This window comes from Oncorhynchus tshawytscha, linkage group LG04 (genome assembly GCF_018296145.1).
Source record: "Oncorhynchus tshawytscha isolate Ot180627B linkage group LG04, Otsh_v2.0, whole genome shotgun sequence".
Lineage (NCBI taxonomy): Eukaryota > Metazoa > Chordata > Actinopteri > Salmoniformes > Salmonidae > Oncorhynchus > Oncorhynchus tshawytscha.
In genome coordinates this window covers 61,980,673-61,999,860 of record NC_056432.1, presented here as the reverse complement: position 1 = coordinate 61,999,860, position 19,188 = coordinate 61,980,673, and the positions used below count along the sequence as shown (strand labels likewise).

At 42.1% G+C, this 19,188-nt stretch overlaps 1 protein-coding gene across 1 annotated transcript; it reads right to left on the bottom strand.

The window, feature by feature from the left end:
* Positions 1 to 793: 793 nt before the first annotated feature.
* Positions 794 to 17,678, bottom strand: LOC112249137 (cytochrome c oxidase subunit 5A, mitochondrial). Its single transcript, XM_024418803.2, has 5 exons — positions 17,512 to 17,678; positions 10,081 to 10,197; positions 9,781 to 9,902; positions 1,981 to 2,105; positions 794 to 924 (listed from the first exon to the last, which is right to left on the bottom strand). Exons 1-4 carry the CDS (start codon positions 17,582 to 17,584, stop codon positions 1,992 to 1,994), a joined length of 426 nt encoding a protein of 141 aa, XP_024274571.1. The 5' UTR covers positions 17,585 to 17,678; the 3' UTR covers positions 794 to 924; positions 1,981 to 1,991.
* Positions 17,679 to 19,188: the final 1,510 nt, after the last annotated feature.

Sequence of the window (19,188 nt, the reverse complement as noted above, 5' to 3'; positions counted from 1 at the left end):
TTAAGAGCCCCGAAGATAGCCCTTAATGTTAACACACATCGCTTGCGGTAAGGTTTGGGAAATATGGAACGCATGTTATCATTCATATCAGCGTGAAATCATTTTGAAAAAACAAAATGGTTAAATAAACACCTTTAGGGTTAGTGTTTCCACACAGCCATATCACAGCACTTGTTAAGGAAGACGACCACCAGTGCTATTTAGCAATCTAGCATGTGTAACATTAACTGGGAGGAAGCACACAGCATATGGATCTGTGCAAGTCTGCTAGCTAATGTTATAGTATGTAGTGTTTTATTTGGAAGATTAGTTCGCTAAAATGAGAGGTAAGGGCCATATCTTTCGAAAACCGGTCCATAAGCAATGACTGACATGTAAAAGCCAGCCGTGGGCGAAGCTACCCGCTGAACACCCTACCGAGAGAAGGGTTTGAGATCTAGTGCAAAACCTGACAGAATAACAGGACCCCTCTGCATCGAATCAAAGTGAACACTGACCAAACCCATTGTTGGAATTGATCCCTTTGTCCTCAACTTTCTTGTACTATCTTATCAGTTTCAACCCAGCAGTGTTCTGAGGTGCATCAAAGTACATACTACTAGATATGTTACATTTTTGGGTCTGCCATATGTTCATGTAAACATAAGGTTATCAGTGTGTTGTGTATGTCAGTGGTCTGAAAAAAGCCTATAATGGATTTAATTGAACAAAAGTGTTTGTAAATTGAACATTAAGACATTTGAATGAATGGGTTACATGCCAGTAAATCAACCTTACCATTGAGACAGCAGAATCAATAGATATTTCTTTATTAATTCCATAATTTTGTACACAACAGGAGAGTGTGGATTAAATCAACATCAGACACCAGGACAAGGCAGAGACTTGAAGAGAAGTGGTTCATCTTGTTGGACACCAGATGACCTGAGGGGAAATGAAAAGGAAATGTTTAATTATTTAAAATTAAGAACTGTAAAGGGCCCGAAGATGTAACATGCGTTTCCCAAAACAGCATGCAGAGAGAACGTTCTCTTAAGTGTGTCGTTGAGGCATGTGTATATACTGATAGGATCGAAAGCAAGGCAGCGCTGCTCTCGGGCCAGCTTTCTCCATTAAAATCTTACCTTAAAGCTGCAGTACGTAACTTTCTGGGCAACCTAACCAAGTTCACATAGAAATGGGTTATAGATCTGTCACTCATTGAAAACAAGTCTAAGAAGTGGTAGATCTGTTATGTGCGCTATATCTATGCTTCCCGGTCTTAAGTTTAGCTTTAGCATCTTTTGGTTTTGTACACCAGCTTCAAATTGATGGACTATTTTTGGTTATGGAAAAGTTATTTCAGAGCAGTACAATGATTCTCTAAACATAACTATTTGAATTTTAGCAACCAGGAAATGGCAGAGCGATTTTCTGCACATTGCACCTTAACAGAATTATTCCACAATACTGACGCTGTATCAGCTCCTAGAGATTATCACCTACAGCTGCTAATATTGAAGCAGCTTATTCTAATGCACTAATTAAAACTTGAATGAACATGATTTCAATATAGGCGAATGTAGCCTATACTGTAGGTAGACTATTTGTCTTTTGATGCAGTCATCTCAGGTTTCATGTGAAGATCTTGATCCTTCGCTTGTTTAACATTTAGAGACATTGGCAACTTTGTATTTGCATTCAACTTTGTTAAGTTATCTGGGGTCACAAAGACTGATAAACATTTTGATTCTGTTTCACAGAGATCTGTGTATAACGTCACACGGTAGGGGGAAAACACATTTAACGGTGCACGTCGCTCTTCTACAAGTGGTCTGAGGCAGTTGGTAAATAAAATGTTTAAGTGCAACTTCAATAAAAATGTTGGGACACAACTTGGAGATTTAATGATGCCCCTACAAAAGGTTGTAACGATGAACTTAGCCTTAAGATGCTTTTGAGGGCATCAGAGCATTTGTTTTTCAATGTGTAAGCACTCACCCAGAGGATGTCTATAATATGTCCATGCCCAGATCCTCAGGTGTGGAGATACCCAGCTCAATCAGAGTGGGCTGCAGTTCTTGAATCAGGTATGGGTAGATATCTTTGTGGGGACCAGATTTGTCCTGTTACAAAGAGAGGATGATCAAGTTCACCATAGGGAATATTACAAAAAAGGCATACAGGTTGAAGACTCCAGAAGTTTCCTAAATTACTAGTATATTATGTGAATAAATTCAAAATGAAATCCAACTTATTTGACATGTTAACACCTTTTCACAAGAAAGTGACATACAGAACAAAAATATAAACGCAACATGTAAAGTGTTGGTCCCATGAGCTGAAATAAGATCCCAGAAATGTTCCATATGCACAAAGTGCATTTTTCTCAAATGTTTACATCCCTGTTAGTGAGCATCTTTTTATTTTAACTTTATTTAACTAGGCAAGTCAGTTAAGAACAAATTCTTATTTTCAATGACAACCCACTGTTCCTAGGCTAACTGCCTTGTTCAGGGGCAGAACGACAGATTTCTACCTTGTCAGCTCGGAGATTCAATCTTGCAACCTTTCAGTTACTAGTCCAAACACTCTAACCACTAGGCTACCTGCCGCCCTATCATTGCTGCTTTGCCAAGATAATCCATCCACCTGACAGGTGTGGCATATAAAGAAGCTGATTAAACAGCATGATCATTACACAGGTGCACCTTGTGCTGGGGACACAAGGCCACTCAAATGTGCAGTTTTGTCACAACACAATGCCACAGATGTCTCAAGTTGAGGGAGCGTGCAATTGGCATACTGAAAACAGGAATGTCAACCAGAGCTGTTGCCAGAGAATTTAATGTTCGTTTCTCTACCATAAGCTGCCTCCAACAACATTTTAGAGAATTTAGCAGTACGTCCCAACAGGTCTCACAACCACGTGTAACCGCACTAGCCCAGGACCTCCACATCTGGCTTCTTCACCTGCGGGATTGTCTGAGACCAGCCACCCGATCTGCTGATGAAACAGTAGTATTTCTGTCTGTAATAAAGCCCCTTTGTGGGGAAAAACTGTCTGATTAGCTGGACCTATGCCCTCCCAGGCCCACCCATGCTGTGCCCCTGCCCAGTCATGTGAATCCATAGATTAGGGCCCAATTAACTTTAATTGACAGATTTCCTTATATATGAACTGTAACTCATTGAAATCGTTGCATTTTTTTAAATTCAGTATTGCATAAAAATAGATTATGCTGTGAACCTTCCGGCTAGTCAAATAAAATTAAAATGTCCGCTACGTTGAAAGTGAGAAATTAGTACTAAAGGTTGACCGATTAATCGGAATGCCCGATTAAGTTTTCATAACAATCGGAAATCTGTATTTTTGGGGCGCCGATTTTGCTGTTTTTTTACATCTATTTTTTTTTTAAATACATTTATTTAACTAGGCAAGTCAGTTAACGACACATTATTTTCAATGACAGCCTAGGAACAGTGGGTTAACTGCCTTGTTCAGGCAGTTAACCCAGTCCAATGCTCAAACCACCCGCCTCTCACTGCGGCTATGGAATCCTGACCTGTCCCAGACCTATTATTTGACCACGCTGGTCATTTATGAACATTTGAACATCTTGGCCATGTTCTGTTATAATCTCCACCCGGCACAGCCAGAAGAGAGGACTGGCCACCCCTCATAGCCTGGTTCCTCTAGGTTTCGGCCTTTCTAGGGAGTTTTTCCTAGCCAATATGCTTCAACACCTGCATTGCTTGCTGTTTGGGGTTTTAGGCTGGGTTTCTGTACAGCACTTTGAGAGGTCAGCTGATGTACGAAGGGCTATATAAATACATTTGATTGAGTTTGAGTTTATTTTTACAGGGACAGTGCACATTAATCAACGTTTCAGTAAAAGTGCCGGTTTTAGCCAACCGGCTAATTTTCAACCGCAGTCCCTGGGCAGGTTATTAAAAACAATTACAATATAGACAATCATTGAGCAGTGAGCACACGCAGAGCAACATAGGACAAGCAAGATGTAGCAAACAGACAGAGCAACAGAACAAAAAGCAGCAACACAAAATTCATAAAAGCAACAGTGTTTCCACACCTCACAAGCTACAGACAACAGACAACATGGAAAGCGGCAATACACAGCTAGGGATTATGATCACAAATCTGATTGACCTTTGGCCATGTATTCATACATTTTGTGAAAGTGTGATATGTGGTGCAGTTGTGTGTCTGATGGCAGTATATTCCAGACATGGGAAGCTCTCACAGAGGAAGCGGATTTACTAAAGATGCTTATCCTTAAGGGAACTATACAGTCACCTCTCATGGCAGACCTTGTGGATCTGCTGCCATATGTTTGGGTTTTCTGTTTAACAAAAATAATGAGTGGAGGGGGAGCCAGGTCATTTAGGATCTTGAATACAAGACATGCAGTGTATTGCACAAGATTTTCCCAACTCAGGAGCTCATGTTTTCTGAGGATGTAACAGTGATGATGGCTATTGGGCTTCCTATCAAGCACTTTGAGAGCCTGTTTGTAGACAGACTGAATAGGTTTTAATGTTGTACAGCAAGCTTGGGCCCAACTAGTCAAGCAGTATGTTAAGTGGGGGAGTATCATAGATTTGAAGTACAGTTTTGCTACCTCTGTAGTCAAACAATTTCATATAATACGGAAATTAGCTAGGTTGAATTGTTTTTTCCCCCCACATGCTTTTTAAGAGGTTGGAATCAAGTATGATGCCAAGGTACTTAAAATCAGATACCCCCTGGAGCTTCTCCCCTGACACAGACATCTGGCTCAGTAGCATCTGTTGCCCTCTGTGAAGAACATGCAAACGTTTTTCATATTGAGATGCAAACACTAGTAACTGAGCCACTTTGTAACCTGGACCATTACAGTAGTGAGTTCTTGTGCAGCTTGTTATGTGCATGCAAAGAGCAAACATCACTATCATCTGCATACATTTGAACGTCAGACCCAGTACAGACAGAAGGCAGATCATTAATGTACAGGCTGAACAGGAGGGGCCCCAGTATTGACCCTTGGGGCACGCTCACATTATAGCTAAGAGTGGGCGACAGCTCATTGCTCACTCGGAGTTCTGCCTTTAAGGTATGATTCCATCCATCAAGGCATCGGGGGAAAAGTTGAACTTGGACAATTTTGTGATGAGACCCATGGTTAACAGTATCAAAAGCCTTCCTTAGGTCCAGAAACACAGCCCCAACAACGCCCCCTTTGTCCATCTTGAACTTCACAGAGTGTTTCGCTCTGAAGCCAAACTGCATGGAGTGTAATGTGAAGGGGCTGTTGAGGTGGGTAATCAGTTGTTCTGCTACACTTTTCAACAACCTTTGACACCACATGTAGTATACTAATGGGCCTGTAGTTACTCACGTCAGCAGGGTCGCCCGATTTAAAGATGGCCGTTATTATGGCCGACTTCCATACCCTTGGAAACACCCAGAGACCAATAGATGTGTTGGTGACCTTAGTAATGGGGCCAATGAGTGACTCTTTGTAGTTTAAGGTAGAGTCCAGCCCAAACACATCTTTGGCGTTAGAGTTCTTTAGTGAGCTAATCACCTTGTTCACCTTTGACTCAGAAACCTTCCTTAGGTTGAGCGTCATTCACTAGCACTGAGCCCAATAAACCAGTGAAGGGGTTCTGTGTCAGTACCCTGACAGAGTCAATAAAGTAGGAATTGAAGGCTATTGCTATTGCATCCTGTGTTACATTGTTATTGTTGTTAAACCTACGCCTGTCATGCTCCAATTTGGATCTTAGGGCTATTTTTAGAGCATAATCTCGTTCTTTCATCAATTTCCAGATTTCTCCATTTAGCCAAGGAAGAGTGCTCTCTTGGCCAGGTTTGGATTTGATTTTCTTTAGGAAACCATGTAATGTAGTCTGGATTGTGGATAGAAAAACCTGACTATCAGCTTCCACGTCTGTATACGACAAGAGATCATTCCAGTGAAATTCCCTTAAATTGCATTTTCAAAATAGTGTAATTCACTCAAGTATTCTTAGTTGATCCGGCTTTCTAACAGTAGAGGTTAAACCTGCTCTTAGACAGCTTTCTGGCTATAAGTGTCAGATCATGATCAGATAGCCCAATAACCATATTTAATGGTTTATAACTGAACACCAAATCAATTTGTGTTTTAGCGCAACAGGTCACCCTCGTTGGCCCTTTAACTAGCTGTGTAAGGTCAAAGGTATTAGTGATCCGTTTGAGGGTTTTCCTACAAGACTTGTCTTCATAATGAATGTTAAAATCTCCCATTAAGATGACCTCTTTCCCAAAATCACATTCCCTAAGCATGTTATTAAACTGATCAAAAAACACTTGGTGGAAGGTGGCCTATACATTCCAATAAGGGTAAAAGACATTGCACTCCACGAGGAGCCTGCCTGTTACACAAATGCAGTAGAAGCCAAGATAAGTTGCTAGCTAGCATTACACTTGTTATAAAAATAAAAAAAACAATCATAATCCCTAGTTGTAACTACACATGGTTGATGATATTACTAGTTTATCTAGCGTGTCCTGCGTTGCATATAATCGATTTAACAAAAGCGTATTTGCGAAAAAAGCACAATCGTTGGACGCCTGTACCTAACCATAAAACACCAATGCCTTTCTTAAAATCAATACACAGAAGTATATTTTTAAACCTGCATATTTAGCTAAAAGAAATCCAGGTTAGCAGGCAATATTAACCAGGTGAAATTGTGTAATTTCTCTTGTGTTCATTGCACGCAGAGTCAGGGTATATGCAACAGTTTGGGCTGCCTGGCTCATTGCCAACTAATTTGCCTGAATTTTACGTAATTATGACATAACATTGAAGGTTGTGCAATGTAACAAGAATATTTAGACTTAGGGATGGCACCCGTTAGATAAAATACGGAACGGTATTGTATTTCACTGACAGAATAAACGTTTTGTTTCCGGAGTCAGCCATATTAATGACCTAAGGCTCGTATTTCTGTGTGTTATCATGTTATAATTAAGTCTATGATTTGATAGAGCAGTCTGAGCGATGGTAGGCAGCAGCAGGCTCGTAAGCATTCATTCAAACAGCACTTTTGTGCGTTTTGCCAGCAGCTCTTCGCAAGCACAGCGCTGTTTATGACTTCAAGCCTATATGGCTGGTGTAACCAATGTGAAATGGCTCGCTAGTTAGCTGGGAGTGCGCTAATAGCATTTCAAAACGTCACTCGCTCTGAGACTTGGAGTAGTTCATCTCCTTGCTCTGCAAGGGCCGCGGCTTTTGTGGAGCGATGAGTAACGCTGTGTCGAGTGTGGCTGTTGTCGATGTGTTCCTGGTTCGAGCCCAGGTAGGAGCGAGGAGAGGGACGGAAGCTACACTGTTACACTGGCAATACTAATGTGCCTATAAGAACATCCAATAGTCATAGGTATATGAAATAGAAATGGTATAGAGAGAAATAGTCCTATAAATACTATATTAACTACAACCTAAAACCTCTTAGCTTGGAATATTGAAGTCTCATGTTAAAAGGAACCACCAGCTTTCATATGTTCTCATGTTCTGAGCAAGGAACTCAAACGTTAGCTTTTTTACATGGCACAGATTGCACTTTTACTTCTCCAACACTTTGTTTTTGCATTATTTAAACCAACATGTTTCCTTATTTACTTGAGGCTAAATTGATTTTATTGATGTATTATATTAAGTTAAAAAGTGTTCATTCAGTATTGTTGTAATTGTCATTATTACAAATAAATTAAAATCGGCATTGGCTTTTTTTGGTCCTCCAATAAATCGGTATCGGCGTTAAAATCATAATCGGTCGACCTCTAATTAGTACACCTACTAATTAAGGAGTTTGACTGTTCTTTTTGTACAGCTAGGTGGTTCATGTGAGGATTAAAGTCTGCTTCCACCAAATATAAGAAATAGCCAAAACCCTAAAAGTCAATAGTACAGTTCCCCTGAAATAAGCAGTGTTTTACAAAGCTACTGGAAAGTTAAATGTACTTTATTAGTGAATTTGTCTGTGAATGGAAGCCATTTAAATCATTTATGCTCAGTAATCTGTACAATTTTCAAATTTAACCATCTGGAACAAAAACACCCGAAAATGATAAACATGTAGAATGTCTCACCCATGTGGAAGCTAGGTGAATTGCAATAGGCCCACCCACTTGGGAGCCAGGCCCACCCAATCAGAATGCATTTCCCCTACAAAGAGATTTATTACAGACAGAAACTCTATTTCTGGGATTTTATTTCAGCTCATGAAACATGGGTCCAATGCTTTACATGTTGCATTTATATTTTTGTTCCGTATATTATGGACATTTTCTGAAATTACAATGCAAAAATTGAAATTATTTTCCATTTGGACATATGATATAAAAGCAGTGAGTATATCCAGTGTAGTTCTGTCCTTGAGCAGTTCTTGTCTAATAATGCTCTGTATTATGTCATGTTTAATGTGTGGACCCCGTGAAGTGTAGCTACTGCTTTCACGACAGCTAATGGGGATCCTAATACAGTGCAGTCAGAAAGTATTCAGACCCCTTGACCTTTTTCCAGTTTCATCCATTTTAGAATAAGGCTGTAATGTAAGTTGTTTCCTCCCCCTCAATCTACACACACACACACACACAACACCCCATAATGACAAAGCAAACAGGTTTACAAATTTGATTTATCAATCTCTCAATATAAAAATAATTAACATATGTATTCAGACCCTTTACTCAGTAATTTTTTAAGCACCTTTGGCAGCGATTACAGCCGAGTCTTCTTGGATATGAGGCTACAAGCTTGGCACACCTGTATTTGGGGAGTTTCTCACATTCTTCTCTGCAGATCCTCATGCCATGTCAGGATGGATGGGGAGCGTTGCTGCACAGCTATTTTCAGGTCTCTCCAGAGATGTTCGATCGGGTTCAAGTCCGGGCTCTGGATGGGCCACAAAAGGAGATTCAGAGACTTGTCCCGAAGCCACCCCTGCATTCTCTTGGCTGTGTGCTTACGGTCCTGAGTGCTCTGGAGTTCAAGGTTTTGTACTTTCCTCCGTTCATCTTTCCCTTGATCCTGACAAGTCTCCCAGTCCCTACCACTGAAAAACATACCCACAACATGGTTTTGCCACCACCATGCGTCACTGTAGTGATGGTGCCAGGTTTCCTCCAGACGTGACGCTTGGCATTCAGGCAAAATAGTTCAACCTTGGTTTCATCAGACCAGAAACACCATGAGAAACAAGGTTGAGAGTGCTTTTAGGTGCCTTTTGGCAAACTCATAGCGGGCTGTCATATGCCTTTTTACTGAGTGGCGGTTTCCGTCTGGCCACTCTACCATAAAGGTAGAGTGCTGCAGACAATGCTGCAGACATTCCCCAGATCTCTGCCTCAACACAATCCTGTCCCGGAGCTCCTTTCCAAATCATGTCCAATCAATAGAATTTACCACTGGTGGACTCCAAGTTGAAGAAACATCAAGGATGCTCAATGGAAACAGGATGCACCCTGAGCTCAATTTCAAGTCTCATAGCAAATGGTCTGAATAATTATGCAAATAAGGTATGTTTATTTTAATACCCGTTTTAGCTTTCATTATTGTGTGTAGCTTGAGGGGGGGGGGGAAATAGCCTTAATCTAAAATTGATTAAATTATCATAACAATGTGGAAATGTCAAGGGGTCTGATCACTGACTGCACTTATACAATTCCAGAATATATACACACACACACATGTTTATTTTATTGAGATGACTTCACTAGGAGTTGGTAGGGGAAGCTGTGTAGCTCACCTTGACTGCCTCGAGGATGCGGATAGCACTGGCCAAGTCATTCAACCTTCGGCAAGCACGAAGAGCTGAGTCGAGGATTTTGGGTTCAGGTACCAGGTCATAGCCAATTAGTGTGTTCATGCCTATGGGATGTGGAATGGGATTCAAGCATACACCGTTATACATTTTCTCAAATTTGATAGTTTCAATTTTATTTTTAGAAAATGTGTCTATCCATTAGTCTCCAACTCAAACAGAAAGATTACTGTAGACCTTCGTAAAAAGACGCAGACGTATTTTCAATATTCTTTAGAAGATCACCTTTCTTCAGCTCCCAGGCATCAATGTCTGGCTTGCTGAAATAAGTGACCCAACGGGCATCGAACTCCTCATCTGTCTCCACCTTGGCATGGGAGTAGCATCGGGAGGCCAAAGGAGCTGCAACAAAGAAAACAAACATTAGATCAGAGGTCGAGGCCTATTTGTAGATGCTTGACTGAAGAAAAAAAAATGCATACATACACACTTCAATTCTCATGAAAAAGCAGGTGAGCCATAACCTATAGCTGCTGTCAGACATGTCATCTCACTACCAGCTGATTTCAAATGCAATTTTTGCAGCCCAGGGTGTTGTTTTGAGGACTTTGCCTGTGTGCTCCACTAAGATCTATTCAAGGGAAACTGACCTGTAAACATCACATGCATAATTGCAATATCAAATGAAATTGTATTTGTCACACTTACTTACAAGCCCTAACCAACAATGCAGTTTTAAAAAATGTATTAACTTTAAAATAAACAATGTAAAATAAGAATAGTGAGGCTATATACAGGGGGTACCAGTACAGAGTCAATGTTAGTTGAGGTAATATGTACATGTAGAGTTATTAAAGTGACTATGCATAGATGAGTAGCAGCAGTATAAAAAGGCAGCGGGATACAAGTAATCAGGGTAGCCATTTGATTAAATGTTCAGGAGGCTTATGGCTTGGGGGTAGAAGCTGTTTAGAAGCCTCTTGGACCTGGACTTGGTGCTCCGGTGGTACCGCTTGCCATGCGGTAGCAGAGAACAGTCTATGACTAGGGTGGCTGGAGTCTGACCGTTTTTAGGGCCATCCTCTGACACCGCCTGGAATAGAGGTCCTGGATGGCAGGAATCTTGGCTCCAGTGATGTAATGGGCCGTACGCACTAGCCTCTGTAGTGCCTTGCAGTCAGAGGCCGAGCAGTTGCCATACGAGATAGTGATGCAACCAGCCAGGATGCTCTCGATGGTGTAGCTGTAGAACGTTTTGAGGATCTGAGGACCCATGCCAAATCTTTTCAGTCTCCCGAGGGGGAATAGGTTTTGTCGTGCCCTCTTCATGACTGTCTTAGTGTGCTTGGAACATGTTAGTTTGTTGGTGATGTGGATACCAAGGAACTTGAAGCTCTCAACCTGCTCCACTACAGCCCTGTCGATGAGAATGGGGGCGCGCTCGGTACTCCTTTTCCTGTATTCCACAATCAAATCAAATCAAATTTTATTTGTCACATACACATGGTTAGCAGATGTTAATGCGAGTGTAGCGAAATGCTTGTGCTTCTAGTTCCGACAATGCAGTAATAAAAAGCAAGTAATCTAACTAACAATTCCAAAAAAAACTACTGTCTTATACACAGTGTAAGGGGATAAAGAATATGTACATAAGGATATATGAATGAGTGATGGTACAGAGCAGCATAGGCAAGATACAGTAGATGATATCGAGTACAGTATATACATATGAGATAAGTATGTAAACCAAGTGGCATAGTTAAAGTGGTACATGTATTACATAAGGATGCAGTCGATGATATAGAGTACAGTATCAACGTATGCATATGAGATGAACAATGTAGGGTAAGTAACATTATATAAGGTAGCATTGTTTAAAGTGGCTAGTGATATATTTACATCATTTCCCATCAATTCCCATGATTAAAGTGGCTGGAGTAGAGTCAGTGTCATTGACAGTGTGTTGGCAGTAGCCACTTTGATCACGTTGAGGGAGAGGTTGTTGTCATGGCACCACACGGCCAGGTTTCTGACCTCCTCCCTACAGGCTGTCTCATCGTTGTCACTGTTGTGTCATCTGCAAACTTGATGGTGTTGGAGTCGTGCCTGGCCGTGAAGTCATGAGTGAACAGGGAGTACAGGAGGGGACTGAGCATGAGGGGACCCCCCCTGAGGGGCCTCCGTGTTGAGGATCAGCGTGGCGGATGTGCTGTTACCTAACCTTACCACCTGGGTGTGGCCCGTCAGGAAGTCCAGGATCCAGTTTCAGAAGGAGGTGTTTAGTCCCAGGGTCCTTACCTTATTGATGAGCTTTGAGGGCACTATGGTGTTGAACGCTGAGCTGTAGTCAATGAATAGCATTCTCACATATGTGTTCCTTTTGTCCAGGTGGGAAAGGGTAGTGTGGAGTGCAAGAGAGATTGCATCATCTGTGGATCTGTTAGGGCAGTATGCAAATTGGAGTGGGTCTAGGGTTTCTGGGATAATGGTGATGTGAGCCATGACCAGCCTTTCAAAGCACTTCATGGCTACAGACGTCAGTGCTACGGGTCGGTAGTCATTTAGGCAGGTTACCTTTGTGTTCTTTGGCACAGGGACTATGGTGGTCTGCTTGAAACATGTTGGTATTACAGACTCGGACAGGGAGAAGTTGAAAATGTTAGTGAAGTCACTTGCCAGTTGGTCAGCGCATGCTCAGAATTCACGTCCTGGTTATCAGTCTGGCCCTGCGGCCTTGTGAATGTTGACCTGTTTTAAAGGTCTTACTCACGTCGGCTGTGGAGAATGGCAGGTAGCCTAGTGATTAGAGCGTTGGACTAGTAACCAAAAGGTTGCATGATCGAATCCCTGAGCTGACAAGGTAAAAAAAAAAAAATCTGTTCTGCCCCTGAACAAGGCAGTTAACACTGTTCCTAGGCCGCCATTGAAAATAAGAATTTGTTCTTAACTGACTTGCCTAAATTTTAATAAAAAGGAGCATGATCACAGTCATCCGGAACAGCTGATGCTCTCATACATGTTTCAGTGTTATTGCCTCAAAGCGAGCATAGAAGTAATTTAGCTCGTCTGGTAGGCTCGTGTCACCGGGCAGCTCTCTGCACTATCCCAGATCAAGAGCAGTAGATGGTGTAGGACATGACCATACACTGGTTTGACCGCAAGGTCTAGAGTTTCTGCGCATTGTTGCGCACCATTGTTGCCAACTTAACGACTTTGTCGCTATATTTAGCGAGCATTCAGACCCCTCTAGCCACACATTTAAAAACAACTTTTTTGACTAGAGACAAATTTAATGACTTTTTCCTGGTGTTATTGGAGACCGACGTGAAAGCACGTATTGTTCTTACTCTTCTCAACGAGCAGCGGGTGCTGCTGTGGGCCCCACCCCCGTCCCAAAGCACTCAGACGGCCCAGTCCTCACGCAGCAGTCCCTCCCAGCTGCAGTCAGAGCAGGAGATGTTGACCCCTCCGCGTCCAGACTGCAAATGAATCACGCATGCGGGAAGCCGCCGCTGGCTGATCACACCCTGACTTACATTCAGGGCGGGATGTAAATGTAAATTGTTCCGTCTAAAATAAAATCACTGCACAAAAAATAAATCACTGCATTTGACTCACACAGCCTCAGTCACTTACTCACCTTGTACACTGTGTGTGTGTGCCTCTCTGTGACATAAGCTAAACATCTAGCTGGCTAGCTCATGTCTCAGTCTAAACTGTACACTCAAAAATACAGAAAGGAGTGGGAATCAAACCCGGAATTCAAAGGCTGGTTGAAGCCATTTATTGGAGATGATACACAGGTATACCTCTTGTATTGTAAGGCTGATTTCTACACTAAACATAGTGATGTAAAAAAAAATCTTAAACATACTCAAAAGGCAGAGCCTTTATAACAGTTCCACCCAAAACAAGTTGCCATTTATGGTTAAAAAAAACTTCTCTGCAAAAAATGCTGAGGCCACCATGGCATTAGCTATCACTGAACACTGTACCATGCGGGCATGTGATCACATTAGAGAAGCATGTAGAGCTTTCTCAGACTCCACTGCTGCTACCCACTTCAAAATGCACAGGACAAAGTGCACAGAAATGATTAATGGTGTTCTAGCACCACACTTTCTGAAAGAGTTGGTCGCAGATGTGGGTGACCAGCGTTTCAGCCTCCTCGATGAGTCCATGGATGTAAGTGTTTCTAAGTACCTGGGAGTTGTGATAAGGTACTTTAGTGAGACCAAGCAGACAATTGTATCAACATTTCTGGGGCATGTTGAGTTGGAGATACCAAATCTATAGCCCGTGCTATTGTGGCTTTCCTCGAGAAGTGGTGTCTTAAGAGAAACTCCTGGGGATAGGGACTGAATGCCTCTTATGACGGGGATTAACAATGGGGTCCATAAAGTGCTGAAGGAGGAGTATATCCTCATATCTGGTTCTTATTCGCTGTGTGTGCCACTCTCTGCAGCTTGCTGTAAGTCATGCTTCCAATGACACCATCCCCCGTAGTGTGGAGTACTTGGTACGAGAGACGTAACTGGTTTTTAGTGTCTCCAAAGTGCAGGGAGGCCTACAAGGCCATATGAGACCAACAACTGTGGGGAGAAACCTTTACAGATAACCAAGGTGTGTGCCACACGTTAGCTCTCCATTGACTCTGCGGTTTCACGCATTTTGGACCAGTGGGAGGAGCTTAGGCTGCATTTCGCAGTCACCAAGTCCAGTGAACACTGCTACATGGCTGAGGTTTTATACTCCATGTACAGTGATCCTCAAAACATATTGTATCTGGCTTTTCTGAAGTCAGTGCTGGGTGAGGTACAGTTGGCCATCAAGGCTTTTGAGGGAGAGCCAGTAGATCCTCTTAACTTCTTGGATATAGGGGGCGCTCTTTTAATTTATGGATAAAAAAACGTGCCCGTTTTAAGCGCAATATTTTGTCACGAAAAGATGCTCGACTATGCATATAATTGGCAACTTTGGAAAGAAAACACTCTTAGGTTTCCAAAACTGCAAAGATATTATCTGTGAGTGCCACAGAACTCATGCTACAGGCGAAACCAAGATGAAACTTCAACCAGGAAATGGGCAGAATTTTTGAAGCTCTGTTTCCCATTGTCTCCTTATATGGCTGTGAATGCGCCGGGAATGAGCCTGCCCTTTCTATCGTTTCTCCAAGGTGTCTGCAGCATTGTGACGTATTTGTAGGCATATCATTGGAAGATTGGCCATAAGAGACTACATTTACCAGGGGTCCGCCCGGTGTCCTTTGTCTAAATTGGTGCGTAATCTACAAGCTGCACGCAGTCATCCAGTGATTGAGAGGAGGCTTTCAACGAATGATATATCATGAAGAGATATGTGAAAAACACCTTGAGGATTGATTCTAAACAATGTTTACCATGTTTCAGTCGATATTATGGAGTTAATTTGGAAAAAAGTTTGGCGTTTTGAAGACGGAATTTTCGGGTTTTTTTTGGTAGCCAAACGTGACGCACCAAACGGAGCAATTTCTCCTAAACAAATAATCTTTCAGGAAAAACTGAGCATTTGCTATCTAACTGAGAGTCTCCTCATTGAAAACATTTGAATATTTTCTGGTTTTTGTGAAAATGTTGCCTGCTGATGCTAACGCTAAATGCTACGCTAAATGCTACGCTAGCTGTGCTAGCTGTTACACAAATGCTTGTTTTGCTATGGTTGAGAAGCATATTTTAAATCTAAGATGACAGTGTTGTTAACAAAAGGCTAAGCTTGAGAGCTAGCATATTAATTTCATTTCATTTGCGATTTTCATGAATAGTTAACGTTGCGTTATGGTAATGAGCTTTGAGGCTGTATTCACGATCCTGGATCCGGGATGGCTCGACGCAAGAAGTTAAGCTTGGTTAGCCTGATCAAGTCTGTGAGCAGCGGGGTGCTGAATCCATTGGCAAATGTTGATGTAAGCAAAGGGCCAATAGATGGATACATCAGTCCCAAACCGTACCTTGGTTACCTTTTTAAGTCAAAGGCAGTGGAGCTCCACCTTGCGCCTGAGGATGAAAACAATGTCCGAAAGCAGTGTGTAGCCTTCACCATTTCCCTCACTAATGAGTTGAGGGTGAGACTGCCTGACAACATCGAAGCATTGCAGTACATGTCAGATTTCAATGTGGAGGAAACGCTAAAGCACTATAAGAGCCCTGGAGAAATAAAAAAATAGCCAAGCTCCTTGGCTACTCCCCTGCAGAGATAGACAAGATTGTCCAGCAATGGCGTGCCAGCCATCTTAGTAAATGGAACAAGACAAAAAAAAACACACTGGGCTTCTGGAGTGAGTTTCGGAAGTTCAGGGATGCTGCTGATATCAACCCGTTTCAAGAACTTGCCATGGCTGCTGTGTCTGTGTTGTCCTTGCCACACTCGAATGCTAATGCGGAAGTCGAGAGAGTATTCAGCCAGATGAGTGGTAAAAAGCAAACTTAGAAATCTGATGTCCTTGCAGACCCTTAACTCCATCCTGTACATTCAATATGGACTGAAGCTGTCTGGTGAGGCTTGCTATGAGCACCAGCTGCCTGATAATGTTTTGCAGCTTTTTGGCACATCAGCTGCTTACTCATTTAAGTCAACTCCCTCAGTTGCTGAACCTGCCATAGAGCCTTGACAAAAATTACGATGACCCACTCTTTCTGTGAGCCAGCACAGCCTGTGTGAGTGAGGGGGGTCTGAATTTTTCTTTAATTAACCTGAATTAGGGCCAGATTCATTAACATAATTCTCACATTGCCATTGACAGTTTTTTCTAATGTCTCTTTTTGGTCCATTTAGATTGTATAAAAATGTAAAACATGTTATGGTTAAAAATGTTCATGTTTTACTGTGACTTGTAGTGGACTAGATGGACCATAAGGTTAAAACCCAAACCAAATAAATAAAAATAATAAAAAACTAAGTAACTCCGCCAGAGTCTCTCTTTTGGATCACTTTTGCGAAGTCCCAAGCCCAGATAAAGGAGGAGGTTTGGAATTGTGACGTAAGAAAAAGAGACAGATAAGATAATTTGTAGTTCTAAACCATTATTTGTGTGTTTTTTTACTCACTTTGTCTCTCCGGCTACGTTATTCCTCTCTCCTACAGCGTCCATCACAATTACATGCACATGGCCAATTATGCAAATTAGGTGATGTCATTTAGCGACTTTTAGGACAGCCAATAGCTACTTTCCTTACTGAGGAGTTGGCAACACTGCTGTGACTCCCTCAAAAAAACGAATCATGGGTCATCACAAGGACACATGCTAAAGTTAACTAGCTGTCTGATGGTTCTATACATTCACACTGGATATGGCATCAATTTAAGAACGTGAAAACTCTACACTTTATGGGCACCAAGAAATGTTACTTTAGATCAAATGAAAATCAATGTCACCCTGACGCAAACGTTAGTCCCATTGACTTAGCTTTAGCTAGCTATATAGCTAATGCCATCTAGTCTAATCAGCGGTGTATGATCAGAATACATTTGACTTCATTCTTACCGCAATGCTTCGAATTTGCCTAAAGGTGCAAACTATATATAATGTCGAGTGTTGTTTAGACTACCGTTACGTTACATACCATTTACGACTAACGTTAGCTTGATGGCTACTTGCTATGGACAACTGGCAAACAAGCTAACACGAAAGGCAAACCGTTTTATGAATAAATAGACAATAGGCTTTGCAGTCAATCCTACCCGAGTAGCATTGTCGTGTCCGCGTTAAACTCCGTACCCCAGAGGTTGAAAGTCGAACAACAGGTCTGAACATCTTGCCGACCGGTGAGAATTAGTGGCTAACGGTGTCGTATGCTAAGGAACAGATTCAGAGGGACATCGAAAAGGGAAGCAATTGCGTCTGCGCAAAACCGCAGGGTTACGTGCTAGGAGACAACCGCGCGAGGTAGGCTGGTAGCCTCACCTTTGGTGGTCTTATCAACAACTGCCATTTGGAAATAAATGCATACAATGAACATACACCTTCAGGTAATACATTCAACCCAGGGTCGTTACAACATAATTGCTGTAAATACACACTCCCATAGCAGTGTTAACCTGCCTAACGCAGTAAATAAACTGCGAGGCTACATTACCACTGCACTGCATCTCAGTGTTAGATGTCACTACAGACCCTGGTTCGATTCGAGGCTGTATCACAATCGGCCGTGATTGGGAGTCCCATATGGCGGCGCACAATTGGCCCAGAGTCCTTAGGGTTTGGCCGGGGTAGGACGTCATTTTGTAAATAAGAATTTGTTCTTAACTGGCTTGCCTAATTAAATAAAACAATTAAAACAGGGCATTGCTTGCAGTATGGTTTTGGAAGCATATAAACGATCTTTCCTATCAGTGAGAAATCATTTTAGAAAAACAAAGCTTCAATTGATACACACCTTTTTATAGGGTTAAGGTTCCCAGACGGCCATATATCCATGTTATACAGCGCTTGTGTACAAGAGGGAAGAGAGATTGGACGACCTGTGCTAATTAGCTATCCCTCTCTGAACACCTGTGTGTAAACGGACAGCCTGGTCACATTGACTAGACGTAAAATAGTAAACGCCAATCCGGGACACTCAAATTAGTATATGTTATGTCTGGTATGTTTACATGAGACAGAAGGTTACTTAGGCCAAAAACTAATGGAGGGTGGGTGTATAACATGAACATCTAGGAACCTAAGGGTTGTGTGTTAATCTCATCATTGACAATTTTAGCGTTTGAACTAATTACCAACTTTGCAGCTGCTTACTACCTTTTAGCTAAACTCAGCAAAAAAAAAAGAAACATCCCTTTTTCAGGACCTTGTCTTTCAAAGATAATTCGTAAAAATCCAAATAACTTCACAGATCTTCATTGTAAAGGGTTTCATCACTGTTTCCCATGCTTGTTCAATGAACCATAAACAATTAATGAACATGCACCTGTCGAAAGGTCGTTAAGACACTAACAGCTTACAGACAGTAGGCAATTAAGGTCACAGTTATGAAAACTTAGGACACTAAAGAGGCCTTTCTACTGACTCTGAAAAACACCAAAAGAAAGATGCCCAGTGTCCCTGCTCATCTGAATGTGCCTTAGGCATGCTGCAAGGAGGCATGAGGATTGCAGATGTGGCCAGGGCAATAAATTGCAATGTCCGTACTGTGAGACAGAGACAGCCTAAGACAGTGCTACATGGAGACAGGACGGACAGATGATCGACCTCGCAGTGGCAGACCACGTGTAACAACACCTGCACAGGATCGGTACATCCGAACATCACACCTGCGGGACAGGTACAGGATGGCAACAACTGCCCGAGTTACACCAGGAATGCACAATCCATCCATCAATGCTAAGACTGTCTGCAATAGGCTGAGAGAGGCTGGACTG